Consider the following 15228-nt stretch of genomic DNA (forward strand, 5'->3'; position numbering starts at 1 on the left):
TTAATTATTCCATGAAATTAAAAAGTAAAATTTGCTTATAAAACGAGTTGCAATTCAAATTGTTTTAAATCTCAAGCATTCTTCATAGTCTATACCAAATTAGTAACAAACCCGTGCGTTTGCACGGGTTCTGGTATGGGACGCGCATTTGTTTCAGATGTATATTTTTTAATAGAAAAATGACTGGTATCTGTGAAAAATAATAATTGAATGTATAGAAAAATGTCTGGTAGCCGCAAAAAAATAATAATTGAATGTATAGAAAAATGTCTGATACCTGTGAAAAAATAATAATTGAATCCATAGAAAAATTTTCGGTACCCGTGAAGAAATAATAATGGAATGTTTAGAAAAATGTCTGGTACCCGTGAAAAGTAATAATTGAATGTTTAGAAAAATGTCTGGTACCCGTGAAAAAATAATAATTGAATGTATAAAAAAATGTCTGGTACCCGTGAAAAAAATGATAATTGAATGTTTAGAAAAATGTCCGGTAACATTGAAAAAATAATAATTGAATATATAGAAAAATGTCCGGTACGCGTGAAAAAGTAATAATTGAATGTTTAGAAAAATGCGTGAAAAAATAATAATTGAATGTTTAGAAAAATGTCTAGTACCCGTGCGTTCGCACGGGTACCCGTCGTTTTTGCGCATTTGAATTGAGAAAAATAAAAGATATTAATAAAAGACTAATGTCTGGTACCCGTGCGTTCACATGAAATTTAACCTGATTACTACGGTATTGATGTGTTACCCGTGTGTTCGAACATGTACTGGTGTAGACCGTGGAATTATCACCAGTTTGATTTTGAAATTCAAATAAAATGGAAAACAGTTAAATTATTAAAAAGAAAAAATAAAAAAGTAGTCAAAGATAAATTTATAAGTTAATTAAATCAAAGTTTTGTTAATAAAAAAGTTTAAACACCAATTTAGAAAATAAATAATTGTGAAAAGTAGATAAAAATAAAATGTATTTCTCAAAACTGGTTACCCGTGCGTTTACAAAGTACTGACATTTACCCGTGCAGAGTACTGGTATGGTACACACGCTTTTGATAATAAAAAACAAAATTATTAAACCAAAATAAATAATTAATTTTAAAAAAAAAAAGTATGTAAAAATAAACATAATTGTATTATCTAAATAGTTTTATATCAATAATATATATTTTAATTTTTTATATTTTATTGTTACCCGTGTGGGCGCACGGGTGTTTGTGTATTACACGCGTGTTCACACGAGTATTGGTGTGTTACGCACACTTTTCTTTTCAACGTAATAAAATAATTTTAAAAAAATAAAATAAAATAAAAAGGAAAATTGCCACCCAAAAACAATTTATTATTCTTAAAAGAAATAATAAATTGGTTTCAATATTTTCTTAATATATAAATATATATTTTAACTTTTCATAAAATTGTTTTACCAAACTTTACATCAATAATATATAATTCAACTATTCATCAAATTGTTTTAGCAAAATAGTTCTCCACATATTTTTAAAAAATACTTAAGTAAACTCGAAGTGATCTTATATGTGCCATTTACTATTGTTTTGTAAAATTAACGGTTAAATAAATTTTTGGTTCCTATAAATATCTCAAATTTAGTTTTTAGTCTCTATAAAAAAAGTCGACTTTTCGTCCCTATAAAATTACTTTTGTACTCACTTTTAGTTCCTGTAGAGGGACTAAAAGTGAGTGCAAAAGTAATTTTATAGAAACCAAAAATAGACTTTTTTTTATAGGGACTAAAAGTAGTTTTTAGTAATTTTATAAGAATTAAAAACATATTTAACCTAAAATCAATTAGCTTATTGGATTTGTTCGGCTGTAAAAACTTATAAGTTTAGTAAATGTCAAGTTTATTCTTTATGTATTTGTTTTCATTAAAATGTAAGAGATATTGTTGAATTTGTATTTTAAAGTGGATTTGATGAAATGAGAGTCTAAGTTAGATATCTTAAACTTTATCTAACACAGTCAAGATCATTTTTATTGTGAATGTGCTTTTTCAATGAGAAATTTGGTCCTGTAAATCATGCAAGTAAAGCAACAATTGATTGATCTAGATCTCATGCTTTTCCATATCTCATTCTCAATGCCTTTGTGATTAGTGCCATTTCATTTTTCAGTTGGAATAAATTGATCGCCGGAAGAGAATGGAATGGCTTGCTCTCCTAACCTAAATGAAACTATATAGCTTTTTATTTGCATGATTATTGTTAGTAATTTATATGAGATAACATCTCATAATAATATTTTAGAACATGTTGGTATATCTTCCATGGTCAGTTTTTAATGTTAGAGTATCTTCTAAGATTAATTTTCAAATTTTATAGTTATTGTCATGATTTATCTCTATTTATTTAGGATAAGTCTTGTACCTCTGCAAATAGGGATTAATGTTTAGTCTTTTACATCAAGTCAGTATCAACTTATCAAGTTATTATTATCAATAATATTAGAAGTTATTATTTATCACTTCATTTTATCTAATAATTGATTAAACCACAATTCAAATAATTCCAAGATTTTATCTAGAATAGGCAGGTAATGCCTTTTTTTAGTAACAAATAATTGATTAAACCACAATTCAAGTACATGATGTACCAGTAGGAATATAGTCACAATCCAAGAAACCAAGACCGTTCATTGGCACATCAGGTTCAACAAACTGTCATACAACTTGTGACCCAACCGACTCAGTGATCACACGGTTTCCACGAACTTCAGTTTCGGAGATGCTCACACCTTGGTTTCTGGAAATGTCTGAGATGTCGTCGTAGTTGAGAAGATCGACAGCTGTGTTTACTGCGGCTGTTGATTGCATGACAGAGGCGGGATTTCCTTTCTGGGTTTGTCCTAAGGTTTGATTCTCGGTTGCCTGCATGAGAGATGCGTCTCTTAGTTTGATGGGTTGTGATGCTAATTCTCCGGAGACGTTGAAAACGCCACCGTATTTGATATCTTGATGCTTCTTAGACGATATAAAGTATTGAAATATGATATAAAGTAATGAAAAAAACATCGATTGATCATCTTCGTCAATAAAAAAGTATCGCAGCTCAAAACAAAATTGCACTACTTGACATACCTGCATAGCTACCTCTATCTCTCCTTAATGGACTTTCCACATTTGTACATAGTTACCTCTAAATCTCCTGAACTAAAAAAGAAAAAAATTAGATCAAAACAACATGAACATGGTTTAACAGTATATCAGTGGCAGAGTAGAACACCCCAACGTAATCTCACTAGCTTACCCGGATTTGTTTGACAAATTTTAACAGTATATAAGGTCATGCAAATGTCCTTATTGCTGCAAAGTTGATCCTACATTGCGATAGTAACTTGGTTGATTTCTAAACTGCTTTTCACAACCTCACTTCACAAGTCTGTTTGATAGACATGAGCTAGTTCTAGATTTATAATTTAAATTTCAAGTTGATATTAAATCCAATTCTAGATTCATAATTGGGTTGCCTTCATAATTTCAATGCACCACTAAGAATGTTCACAACCTACAAACAGGCAACAGCCACACATCCATGTCATTTTCATATGCCAAAAGCAAGATCAAGTCCCACATCAGCATACAACCATCTCCAACCTATATAGGACAAATGCAAATTGCAACCAGATCAATACCTCATCATCATGCGTACAAAACTCTCCTAAAAAAATAAGCCAAGCACCAATATCAAACTTATCCAAGTAACTTCATGAGTCTACACTATGGGCTAAGATTGAAACCAAAATATCAAGGTGCAAAGAAAAGTGTTGGTCAGACATGTTGTTCATGTAATCACCAAGTTTCAATACACATCAATGAAATTCAAAGATTATGCAGGGTAAGTGTGTCAAGTTGGAAAAGTCATGTAATGTGGTTAAAAGCTTAAAAAACACACAATGGAACAAATCCAAATATTCAGCTCCAAATGCAAGGCAATTCAATGAATGTTCACAAAGCAATGTTAAAAAATAGACACATCATGACTCAAACAGTTAAAAAAACCATGACAATATACAAAGCAACTCAGGCTAACTTAGTTCACGGGTCATGCGTACATTAGTTGCCATGACAATACATTTTTGACTCACCTTAATGCGTATATTAATAAATTAAACAGCCAGCAAAAGGAGTAACTTAAATTTAAATTAAAAATGATTAGTAGCAAAATTCAAAATCCAGTAGGGAAAACATGAAAGTGAAGAGTAGGAAAAATCGACAAAATGTCAGCATAAGTTTCCAAAACATGTGTATCAACTTGTAAGCTTTTAATATTCAATTGTATCAAAGCCTATAAGGTATATGTGATAAAATTTGTAAACGTTTATGAAGTTACCAGCATCAGAAAGACATTTCACACAATTCACCACAAAAGTGGTTGCAGATTTGGGACAACATATCATATGCACTTCCAGGCCACTCTCTGCTGAGTTCTCTTACAGTAGTATTATCTTAATCTTTTCTTTCACCAATCTTAAGTTGATTGAAAAATCTAAAATCTGTTTAAAAATAATTCATAATGTCAAAAATAATTAAACACCATAAACCTTGATATTCAATTTTGCAGCATTGTAAAAATGAATGAAACACTTACCTGATTTCATAGGAAGTGGGCTTGAAGCCCTAATGAAGGTGCTGTTACCTTAAAGGGTGGCATTGAGTTAATTGTCGAAGACGGAATTCGACATTGATTATATTAGTATAATTCACAACCAACATAAGATGAAAAGTAAACCTTCAAAAAATTATATTTTAGAATCACTTATTTTTGTTTTAATTTTACCCTAAAAAATTTATATTAAGCACATTATTTTTTTTATTCAGTACATAGTATAAACATTTGTTTATATTTAAGTGGCAGTTTAGAAAAAAATTGAGAAATGTTTGTCTTGATATACATTAATTTGATAATTATTAATAAATTATATAATAATAAGCAGTCTGTAACAATATTGAACATTGAATGACAATTATTACAAATATTATAACATTGACTCCACCTCTACTTGATAAATACCATAAAAAATCTCAGTATTAATAATAATAAACATAAAATAATTTAATAATAAAAATAAATGTCAAACATTAAAAAAATAACTCTATTTTGACTCACATAAAATGGTGAGACTAATGTTCAGGTAGGATATCATTTTTAAGATTTGTTAAAAACTTAACATCAATTATTTATGTTTATTGGTGTAGTAATAAAGTAATATATTTTCAATATTTATTTTTCAAATTATTACAGTTTCTTGCATTGAAATGTGTTTTGAACCAAATAAAATCATTTACTTTTGTTGGCTAAGTCTATGTTATCACAAAAAAAAGCATTAAAATTGTTTACTACCAAAATCATTAAAATGACTATTATGATAGTGAATAATAAGAAATTAAATGGTAATTAAATTAATTAAAATTTATTAGCTACCATAAATTAATACAAAATATCATAATTTCTATTAGTATAAAAGCATATCTTAAAATAAATCTAGTAAGTATTACCTTTATATAATTTAATATTATAAGAAGTTATTAAAAAGTTCATAGAAAATAGTGCTCTACTCAAAAAGCAGTGATGCGACATTTAGCAGCCACTCTGTAAAATAGCAGTCTTGAAACATGTAATAAGTAATGGCATATTTGCATGTGTGATGACTACTACAATAATAAAAAGAGTATATTTCATCATTATATTTACCTTGAAAAATGGAGATGACAATACTTTGCACATTGAAAAGTAAGTCTAAAAATTGACATATAGAATAGCAAAAGAAACAATCGGAGAAAATCTATAATATAAAAGGAAACTCAATAACTTAAAATTGATTAAAAAAACCAAAAAGTATAAGAAGAGGATTCATAAATTCTCATAAAAAGAGAGATATGAAATTTATTGAAATAAAAAAATAGAGTAAATGAGGTGGAAAAAAATGATTTTGAAATTTAAAATTGATATATATTTTTGGTTTGTTTATATCTCATTTTTCCTTTCCATAACAGTGAAAGGACTTATAGTAGTATTGATTATGACAAAAAAAATTAAATCACATAAATGCAAATCGTCAACGGTTAGAAAAATTTCATTTTTAAATCACATTTAAAACTGTTAGAATTTTTTTGAATATATTTTAACAATAAAAAGATGGTAGTTTTTAGAGTCAAATGTAATGGCTTATGGACACAAATAAATAAACAGAACTATAAATCCACAAATAAGTTTTCAATAATTACATTTTTATATTTGAATTTAAAAAATAGAACTTAATGAAGTAATATCAAGTGTAAAGTTTGTTTCACTGTGCCAAATATAAAACCGGAAAAATAACACTACTCTGAAGAATAGTAGAAATAACATATTAACAACCATATTTAGCACAAAAAACATTAAACTAAAATTTCTAAAACCTAAGACCTGTAATCATCAAGGAAAATGTTAATATAAAAACTAAATATGGTAAATAAACTGAAAATGTTAAAACAAAAATCATCAGTGACAAAATGTTGTAAAAATGCTTACTTATTTAACCACTATCTTCTCAAAATATTCCTTATTCTTAGAAACAACACTCCATTTGTAATGGATTCTTACAACTATACTTCACAGTTCTTTAGTATCATTTAAATCCTTCACGAACTCAAATGGTCTAGTCATCTTGAAGTGGAAAACCAGTTCAGGGTTTCAAAAATTTGACGGCTAAGACTTTGTTCAAAGAAACAGAGATGGAGTGATGAAGAAAGAGAAAAGAAAGATGGTGTTGTAGCAAGTGAAAGCAGATTTTTACAAAATCAAAATTGCTAAATTAAATATTCATAAACATAACAGAAGAGATTCAAAGTAGAGATGGTTACCTCCATTCAAAGGTAAAAAAAGTTATAATAGAGTCCAAGAAGGTTGTTCTTCTTCTCCATTATTTGTGCTTGTATTAACCTGTACATCCAAAATTCAAGAGATGATATTAGACAATAAAGAGAGATGAAGTAGAGAGAGAGAGAGAGAGAGAGAGAGAGAGAGAGAGAGAAGGAAGAAGTTGGAAGAAAGAGAGAGAAGTTGGAAGAAAGAGAGAAAAGTAGGAGAAAGACAAAAAAGAGTGACAACATAAGGTGGAAATGAGATAGATGAAAAGTTGAGAAAGAAATGTGATAGAAGGAAGTTTAGTTTGAGTAAAGCAAGAAGAGGCTATCCACGTGGATAATGTTAGTGTTGAGTATTTGTAAAAAGGGCAAAAAAGTAATTGGTAGAACATCAAATTTTCTTATATGATAGATGTGATAGAAGGAAGTTTAGTTTGAGTAAAGCAAGAAGAGGCTATCCACGTGGATAGTGTTAGTGTTGAGTATTTGTAAAAAGGGCAAAAAAGTAATTGGTAGAACATCAAATTTTCTTATATGATAGATTTGTAGGTTATTCTAATATATATTTTCTCCAATCATTTTAAATATTTTTTATTAAAAACTGGAAATTTTAAACAACTATTAATTATAAGTTTTAATAATGTAATATAAATTGAAACTTAATATAATGTTTAATATATTAGTTATTATATTATTATTTTTTAAAAGGAACATCCAAAATATTAATAACAGCAACATGAAATTACAAAATGAAACTACAACATGACAATAATTTTAAGAGCAAAAATAGAAAAACTACTTTGACAATAATTCTGATTTTCTCAAAAGCAAGGCTTTGCAAGAGACAAGATACTAACAACACAGTCTATTAAAGTCTGGGAGTACCAATGTGAAAAGAAGCATCCATAAATCCATAATATTTATCATAATCACATTCTTCATAAAAGAATTCAAGTCCAACTTCTACAGCATAAATTAAACCTTCTGCAAACATGCAAACAAGTCATTAAACTCTGTCCGAAGGCTTTTTATCATATCAAAATAAACTTGCATATATTATAGAAGACTATTAGCTTTTTATCAAATGTCATTTTAAAAACCAGTAGCCTTGAAAAGTCTCTAACTTTCTCACACAGACAAGTTACTTTCATTATATTAAAAAACACTCTACAAATGAGATAACAACAAAAAAGAGACAACCATAACTTTAAACCAATGCTAATTTGTAAGTTGTTGTCGCTAAAACAGACTGAGTTGGAGTAAAATCGTGAAGATATACAATATATTATTACTTTCACTATATTAACAAAACAAAAAGTTACACATGATGAAAACTATCATACATGTATATCGCATTCCATGAAGAAAATGTGCAAGGTAGACCTTGGCTGCTTCTGCAAGTGAGTTATATAGATCATGACATGAATGTTTGTATATTACCAGGGTCGGTCCTGACTTTCTAGAGGCCCAGGACAAAAAATAAAATAGACCCCAACAAAAAAATTGAATAATTAAAATGTTTTATTATAAATAATATTAATATTACTAAATTTTTAATAATATAATAATATATTATAAAATAAATATGGTAATATATCTTTTCATAAAAAATATATAAACAATTTAAATTAAGTCTATCTACTGCTTTCGCTTTTTTAAAATATTAAAATTGAAAGTTACATAGATAAGTTTTTTAGTTATTGTTAGTACTATATAGAAATTAATTTTAAAAATAACACTTATATTTAAAAAAAAATTAAATTTATTATTCTAAAATAAAATTTAATAATATATTTTTTATAGAACAAGTTCAACCAACTAATAATTATATAATATTTCTCCTTTTAAGAACTTAATAATAAATAACTTAATCATATAAATAGTTTTGTTTATATATATAACAGAAAATTAAGTAGTTTATATATTTTTAATTTTGTTAGTACTAATTAATGAAACTAGTATTATATATATAAAACAGAAACAATGAACAACAAATATTTTATTTGATTCAGTTGGCAATGATTGTGTTTATAATGGTATAATGCACAGATTTCATACTTGATCTAAGCAGTTTTGCCATTTTAATAAAATAACTTATTAAAAGCATTCAGTTAGCAAAAATAAAATAACTTATTAAAAGCATTCCGTTGGCAAAATTTATTAAAAGAAGCCTAAAATCTAGTGTCAAGTATCGAACCACGGTCATTTGGTATAGACAGACACATGTGAGATTTCCGCTGCACTACAACAACATCATATACAAGTATTTCGAATTAATAAATATATAATTACTTTATTATTATAATTCTTTAAGCCCAAATCCAAAACTTTGAGGCCCCTCTATTTTTGAGGCCCTGGGCTGTGGGCCTGCTTGCCCTGGCCCAGGGCCGGCCCTGTATATTACACCTCTATGTCTAAAGAACTATGAAAAATAACTTATGATAACTTGTTTCAACCTGCCAAATAAAAAGCATAGACAAAATTTCTGACTCACAAATAGCTTTTGCTTCCTCAATACTACATCCTTCATCTAACTTCTGTAAAGCTATTTGAATAGCCCGCAAAAGAGTATACTATATGAGTAAAATGAATAATTAACCATTAGGACTTAACTTGCTCATATTCTACTTGGCATCAATGCAGACAACTATATTGAAGTGGTATAAAGAATACAAACCTTAACAGAACCTTTAATTTTTTTCTAGAGTAACGTTCTTATGAAATACAGTTTCTGAGGAACTTGAACTTGTATGGAGAACCCGTTGTTCCTTTTTAAATTTTTCCATGTTCAATTTAGATGTGACTTCTTCCATTAAAGACAAAATTCTGCATTGCATAATTTCCAAATGTAACAAAAAAATAACTGAAAATAATTAGACCAACATCTTCAACACCTGAAAATAACCAGAAAACAAAAATAAAACTTCAATTGGAGCATCTGAAATAGAAAAGAAAAGAAACTGATTGGTTTGGAACTTTCATCGAACACTTTGCATGCAACCTGTTTAAACCCGAATATGCCACAATACTAAAACGAATCATTCCCAAAGAAAATCTCCAAACAGTTTAAAACAATTAGACCTAGATCTAAAATTAAACAGTGAAGTTTTTCTTACCTAACCGCCGGGAATCTCTCCCTTTTCGCAACACCATTAAACCTGAAACAACAAAAACTAAATCAAAATCACAATCATCAAATCAACCAAAAAAAAACCCTAACCAACAGATCCTTAGTGTCGTTGTGTCCATAACTTTCTCCATTGGTCGAGCCATATATAGCAGGTGCGTTCAAAACGGAAGACAACAACGTATTGAGGAGTGAGGAAGGTGGAAGACGAAGAAAGTAGAAGAAGGATGACAGAGGTAGGTGGAAGACGAAGATATTCAAAATGGGCTTGGCGGCACCGTAATGAGGAGGAAGGAAGGTTGAAGGCGAAGAAATATTAGAGGGAGAAGAAGGGAGGAAGGTGGAAGAGGAAGAAAGTTGTTTCAGAGAAAGAGAGTTGTTTCAGATTTTAGCTCACAAAATGATTAGACATGTTGAGTGTAGGTCTAAGCATAGTTGCGTTTTCAAGAAAGATAATAACAATGACAAAAGATATTGTTTTTTTTCCAAAAAAGCTTAGAATAAGACGTTGAAGAGAGATAGCACAAAAGCAAGAAAATCAAAGAAATGCAATGGAGCTAGCCACGTGGCTCTCTAATAAAGCAGAGGGGCAAATAGGTATTTTCCAGAGCATCTAACTTTCTTATATTGTAGATATTTTAAAAACCGGACTGAACCGGCCGGTCGGACCGGTCGGATCGGGAACCGGACTGAACCGGCCGGTCGGACCGATTGGCCTGGGAATCAGACCAGCATCCGGTCTGGTCTGATCACTCGATCGCTCTTGTCTTCGAACCGGAAAAAAACCGAGGAAATCGGGCGGAACCGGCGGTTCAAGCAAACCGGCGGTTGTTTAGCAGATTTTTTTTTTAATTTTTTTTACTCAAAACGATGCCGTTTTGAGTTTTTCGATTAAAAAAAACAAAACAAAATGTCTGTTCCTTTCCTCTCATCCTCACGTTTGCAAGCCACAACACAACAAATTTAGAAAATAGCAGTAAGGAGAGTGACGCTGAAACTTCCACCGTCGCCGTCTTCTGTTGTTCCACCGTTGACGACTACACGAATAGCCGAAGATCCCCACTGCCGTTTGGGTATGTTCTTTAGTTTTTGATTTTTATTCTGATATTTGATAAAACTAGGGTTTGTTCATGAAAATTGAAAAGTGGGTTTGATTTTAATATTTTGATTCTAATATTTAATAAGGACATTGCTATATAGTACAATACTGATTGTTCGTGAAAGATACGAAGGCTGATGTGTGTTAAAGGGATAGATGCAAGTTCCGAATTATACCGAACAAAGGAGGTGGTGGTATTTAAAACATGTTTTTTTTGTTTATGAAAGTACATTCGTGGCATTTTATAAACCAAATGTTGAATGTGGGATGGAATTTGTGCCACGTTTTGATACTATATATGTGTGTGTGTTTTTGTTTGTCTATGAAAGTACATTCGTGGCATTTTATAAACCAAATGCTGAATGTGGGATGGAATTTGTGCCACGTTTTGATATTGAATATAATGTAGAATGTAAATGCAGAATGTAAAGCAATGGTAATAAAAAAAAGTGGAAACACATTTTTCTTTGGCAATTTTCAATTATGCAGAATGTATTTTTAAATGAAATTATGCGAAAGTTATTCCTATTAAAAAAAAGAATAAATATTTTAAACGAGAGTCCTCTCAAGATCTCAAGTCGAATTCTACTGGATACAAATAATTCATGTGTTGTCTATACAGAGCTAAACTCTGACTTTAAAAAATAATAAAATAATAAATAGAAGAATATACTAATTTTATAAATATCTTTATCAATGATTGAGCTAAACTCTGACTTTTAAAAATAAAAAAATAATAAATAGAGGAATATACTAATTTTATAAATATCTTTATCAATGATTGAATATCAGTAATTATTATTATATATTATATATATATAGTTAAAAATGAATACTAGTACAAAAAAGTGGGAAAACCCGACCCGAGTTTAAAACCCGATAAAATCGGGTACCTAAAGTGAGATCTATTAGTAGCTTCAGATTTCGGAAATAGAATCATTACTCTCATTTGTTGAGTATCATCAACTACACCGTTCACCGTTGTAGTCGCACCAATTTCAACATTCTTGTTCTCACTATCTTGTAAGTTTCAAAATTCAATTTCTTTTTAAAAAGATTTGTGCGATTTTTAGGTGTAGCTGTTTATGTTTATCTGTTTAATTTTCAAATGTGCGTACCAGATTTTTGATCAAATGCCTGAAGGAAAATATTTGTGTTTGTGAGGTTTTGTCATATGAAAACTTCATTTATTGTTTCTTTGATTTAAGTTCTTGATTCATAAGTAATGTTATGCTGCATTATCTATTCTATGTGGTTAAGATGATAACTTGTATGTGTTAATCATTTGGAGAAAAATACTGAATGTTGATTATGCTAATTTATGGCTCCTCGGCAATAATGAAACTACAGTTAAAGAAAATGTAAGATTTTATATAGCAGTGATACGTTGTTTTTCTTCAGCGGTAGATTTGGAAAGCATCATGCTCTGCATTGTGATATATTTTATTGAAGTTTATCTCTTCATTTAGGGATTCAATGGCTACAGTGAGAAGTCTGAAGATTAAGACGAGTACATGCAAACGACTTGTGAAGGAGCTGGGTTCTTATGAAAAGGAAGTTCTCAGAGAATCTGCCAAAACAGCTGATATGAAGGACAAGGGAGCTGACCCTTATGATATCAAACAACAGGCAAGCCAAAATATTTTGCTCACTTCATGCATAGACTTAATATATTTAGAATAGACTATTGCCTGTTTTAAATTAACTTATAATTTTGGTAAAAAATAGATGGTATTTTTCTCAAATTTTGTCCAATTCCTATTTGCAAAGAAGCTTCCTTCATAATTTAATTTTGATTTGACGTGCCATTCCAGTCGCATTTTTTTAACGTTTGGGGTGTTTGGCAACTGTCTGTCGTTTCCTTTCCCCTCTATAACATATTTATATATATTGTGTTGACTTCTATTGGACAGGAAAATGTGCTGGCTGAGTCTAGGATGATGATTCCTGACTCCCGGAAGCGTCTTGAGGCTGCTTTGGAAGGCTTGAAAGGAACATTGGTACATATATTTCTTGTTTATGTGATTATTCTATATTTTAGTTTTCTGCTATTTGTGGACACTGTTAACCACGTTGTCATATTCAGCATTTGATGCTTTGGCATCTAATCATGCTCCTATTGCAATAATATCCCTCACTAATAGTTCGTATGATTTCTCTTACTAATTATTCATATGGTAATTGGACCAATTATGAGTTAGTTAATGATGATCGCTGAGTGAATTTGATAATGATTTTGGGTAAAAGATGAGAAAAATATTACTTATAAGTGATAACAGCTTAAATACGAAACCTTGATACGGATCCCTATTTATATGATACATAGAATCAATCCTAAATCAAGAAATAATCATGATATGAATAGCTAATATAAAACATGATTTAGAACCTGATGTTTGGGACAAAATTAGTTTTTCAGTATTTATGTTCTGGGACAAAGTGGTTGCCTTCCCTACATCTATGCTACATTTTCTCAATTTGATTTATGCAACTTTCTATGTTCCACTTTGTTGCATTTTGAGAGTCTAATAGGAATCTTTGGGTCAAGTTGGGTTTGGGTTATTGGGCTATACTCACCTGCTGCCATGGTGTTTGGAACCCAATTCTAGAGAACTAGAAAGTTGTATTGCTGATTGAAAACAAACTATTGCAGTGGCGAAACCAACCTGTAAACTCAAAGCAAAAACTCCCAAGAGAAGCCATTTCTCTGCCCAATAACAAACAAGCTACTAAATTCTTACCCTTCACTCCTCCTCCCACTACATATGTTGTATGACCTAACAAACTTGCCAACTGAGCACTGGCAATTGTCTAATTGGTCTCCCCTAGGCAATTATTTTACCTTAACCATATAATCCAAATCCCGTGTTTCCAGTGATATGAGCCCATTAGCTTATTCTTCCATGTCCCAAGCTGCTCTATCACACGTGACATTGCTTTGTCTTGAGATTTAGGTTTGAATGTAGGAATACAACTCCAAATATTCAGACATATTCACTAGTGAAATTGCCTGGAAATGAACTTCTGGCACTCAACTACACTCCAAGTAGAAGAGCTCAAACTCTCCAATATAGTCATTGATAGTAGCCATCTGCTTCATTTCCTCCAGCTCTTTATGGGTTCTTAATGCTGATTGTCTTATTGAAATAAAAGATAACCATATAATTTATAACTTCTCTTACTGCACCTATTCATTTTGCTCTCTCAAGTCTCACCTAGCCCCCCAATAACACTGTTTGGCCTAACTAATCCTAATGCGGCCATGTTGACAGAAAGCATTATCCCACTGCCGAAACAAAATGGTTTATTCTTTTGTAGGATGTTAAACATTTTGTAGTATTTGGTATAGTTATCTTTTGCGGCATTTTGCTCTCATATTAATGAACCAATTCTTGCATGTGTGATGCGGGGGATTTTGTTCTCATGTTTTGCAGCATTTTGTTCTCATGTTTTGCAGCCAATTATTTTCAGCATGCAAAAGAAAAGCTTTGGTTTTCATTCCTAATGCTTAATCCAATTTTATTTAAGTATTTCTTTTGTCTGCTTTCAGGCCGAGTTGTTGAAAGAGACAGAGGAAAAGGAAGGCCCTGAAATTGATGATGCTCGAAACACCATTGCAGAAGTTGAAAATTTACTTGAAACACCATAAGCTTAGCAGGGTTGTATTACTAGTGTCTTCGGGAGGAGGATATTATGGTTTTTGTGTAATAAAAGGGTGCGAAACTTGTAACATTTAAACCTTACGCACTTAATGTTTTGGTGGAGTCTGGAAATGTAATAATATGACATCGATTTACTTTCTAAGCTTACTATATTTTTGTTTTTAAATGAATCTTATTAAAAAGCTCGAGTCAATATTGATATAAATCACATTACATTAATTTGTTAAAAATAGTCAATAAAAGATATATTATGGGAAATTATTAGTATATGGAAATTGAGGAGGATCAGTGGAAGGATGGAACCAATAGCATACTACATGTTTAAATATATTAAACACGTTGATCCAATTAATATGCCGTTTGTCTAAGTATATACGGAGAAACTTCATAAGATTTATGTTAACCACGTAAAAAAAAAAAACGAACCGGCCCCGTGCGATAGCACGGGTCTCCCGCTAGTTTAAAATAT

At 30.4% G+C, this 15228-nt stretch overlaps 1 protein-coding gene and 1 long non-coding RNA gene across 16 annotated transcripts; one reads left to right on the forward strand and one right to left on the reverse strand.

Moving 5' to 3' along the window:
• Positions 1-2523: 2523 nt before the first annotated feature.
• Positions 2524-11290, reverse strand: LOC131615759 (uncharacterized). Of its 14 annotated transcripts, none has more exons than XR_009287926.1 (9): positions 9988-11290; positions 9549-9765; positions 9366-9444; positions 8215-8265; positions 7757-7855; positions 4356-6947; positions 3273-3619; positions 3104-3175; positions 2524-2893 (listed from the first exon to the last, which is right to left on the reverse strand). It is a non-coding gene; the product is annotated as an uncharacterized LOC131615759 (long non-coding RNA). The 14 variants fall into 14 exon arrangements; XR_009287930.1 differs by lacking the exons at positions 8215-8265; positions 9366-9444 and having other exon boundaries at positions 4356-4518; positions 4614-4661; positions 6869-6947; positions 9988-11288; XR_009287925.1 differs by lacking the exons at positions 8215-8265; positions 9366-9444 and having other exon boundaries at positions 4356-4518; positions 4614-6947.
• A 673-nt stretch (positions 11291-11963) lies between these two features.
• LOC131615760 (tubulin-folding cofactor A-like) lies at positions 11964-14925 on the forward strand. Of its 2 annotated transcripts, XM_058886915.1 has the most exons (4): positions 11964-12120; positions 12567-12726; positions 13011-13097; positions 14648-14925. In XM_058886915.1, exons 2-4 carry the CDS (start codon positions 12574-12576, stop codon positions 14744-14746), a joined length of 339 nt encoding a protein of 112 aa, XP_058742898.1. In that variant the 5' UTR covers positions 11964-12120; positions 12567-12573; the 3' UTR covers positions 14747-14925. The 2 variants fall into 2 exon arrangements, with proteins under 2 accessions (XP_058742898.1, XP_058742899.1); XM_058886916.1 differs by lacking the exon at positions 11964-12120 and having other exon boundaries at positions 12551-12726.
• The last annotated feature ends 303 nt before the right edge of the window (positions 14926-15228 follow it).

Source organism: Vicia villosa, linkage group LG7 (assembly GCF_029867415.1).
Source record: "Vicia villosa cultivar HV-30 ecotype Madison, WI linkage group LG7, Vvil1.0, whole genome shotgun sequence".
NCBI classification, from domain to species: Eukaryota; Viridiplantae; Streptophyta; class Magnoliopsida; order Fabales; family Fabaceae; genus Vicia; species Vicia villosa.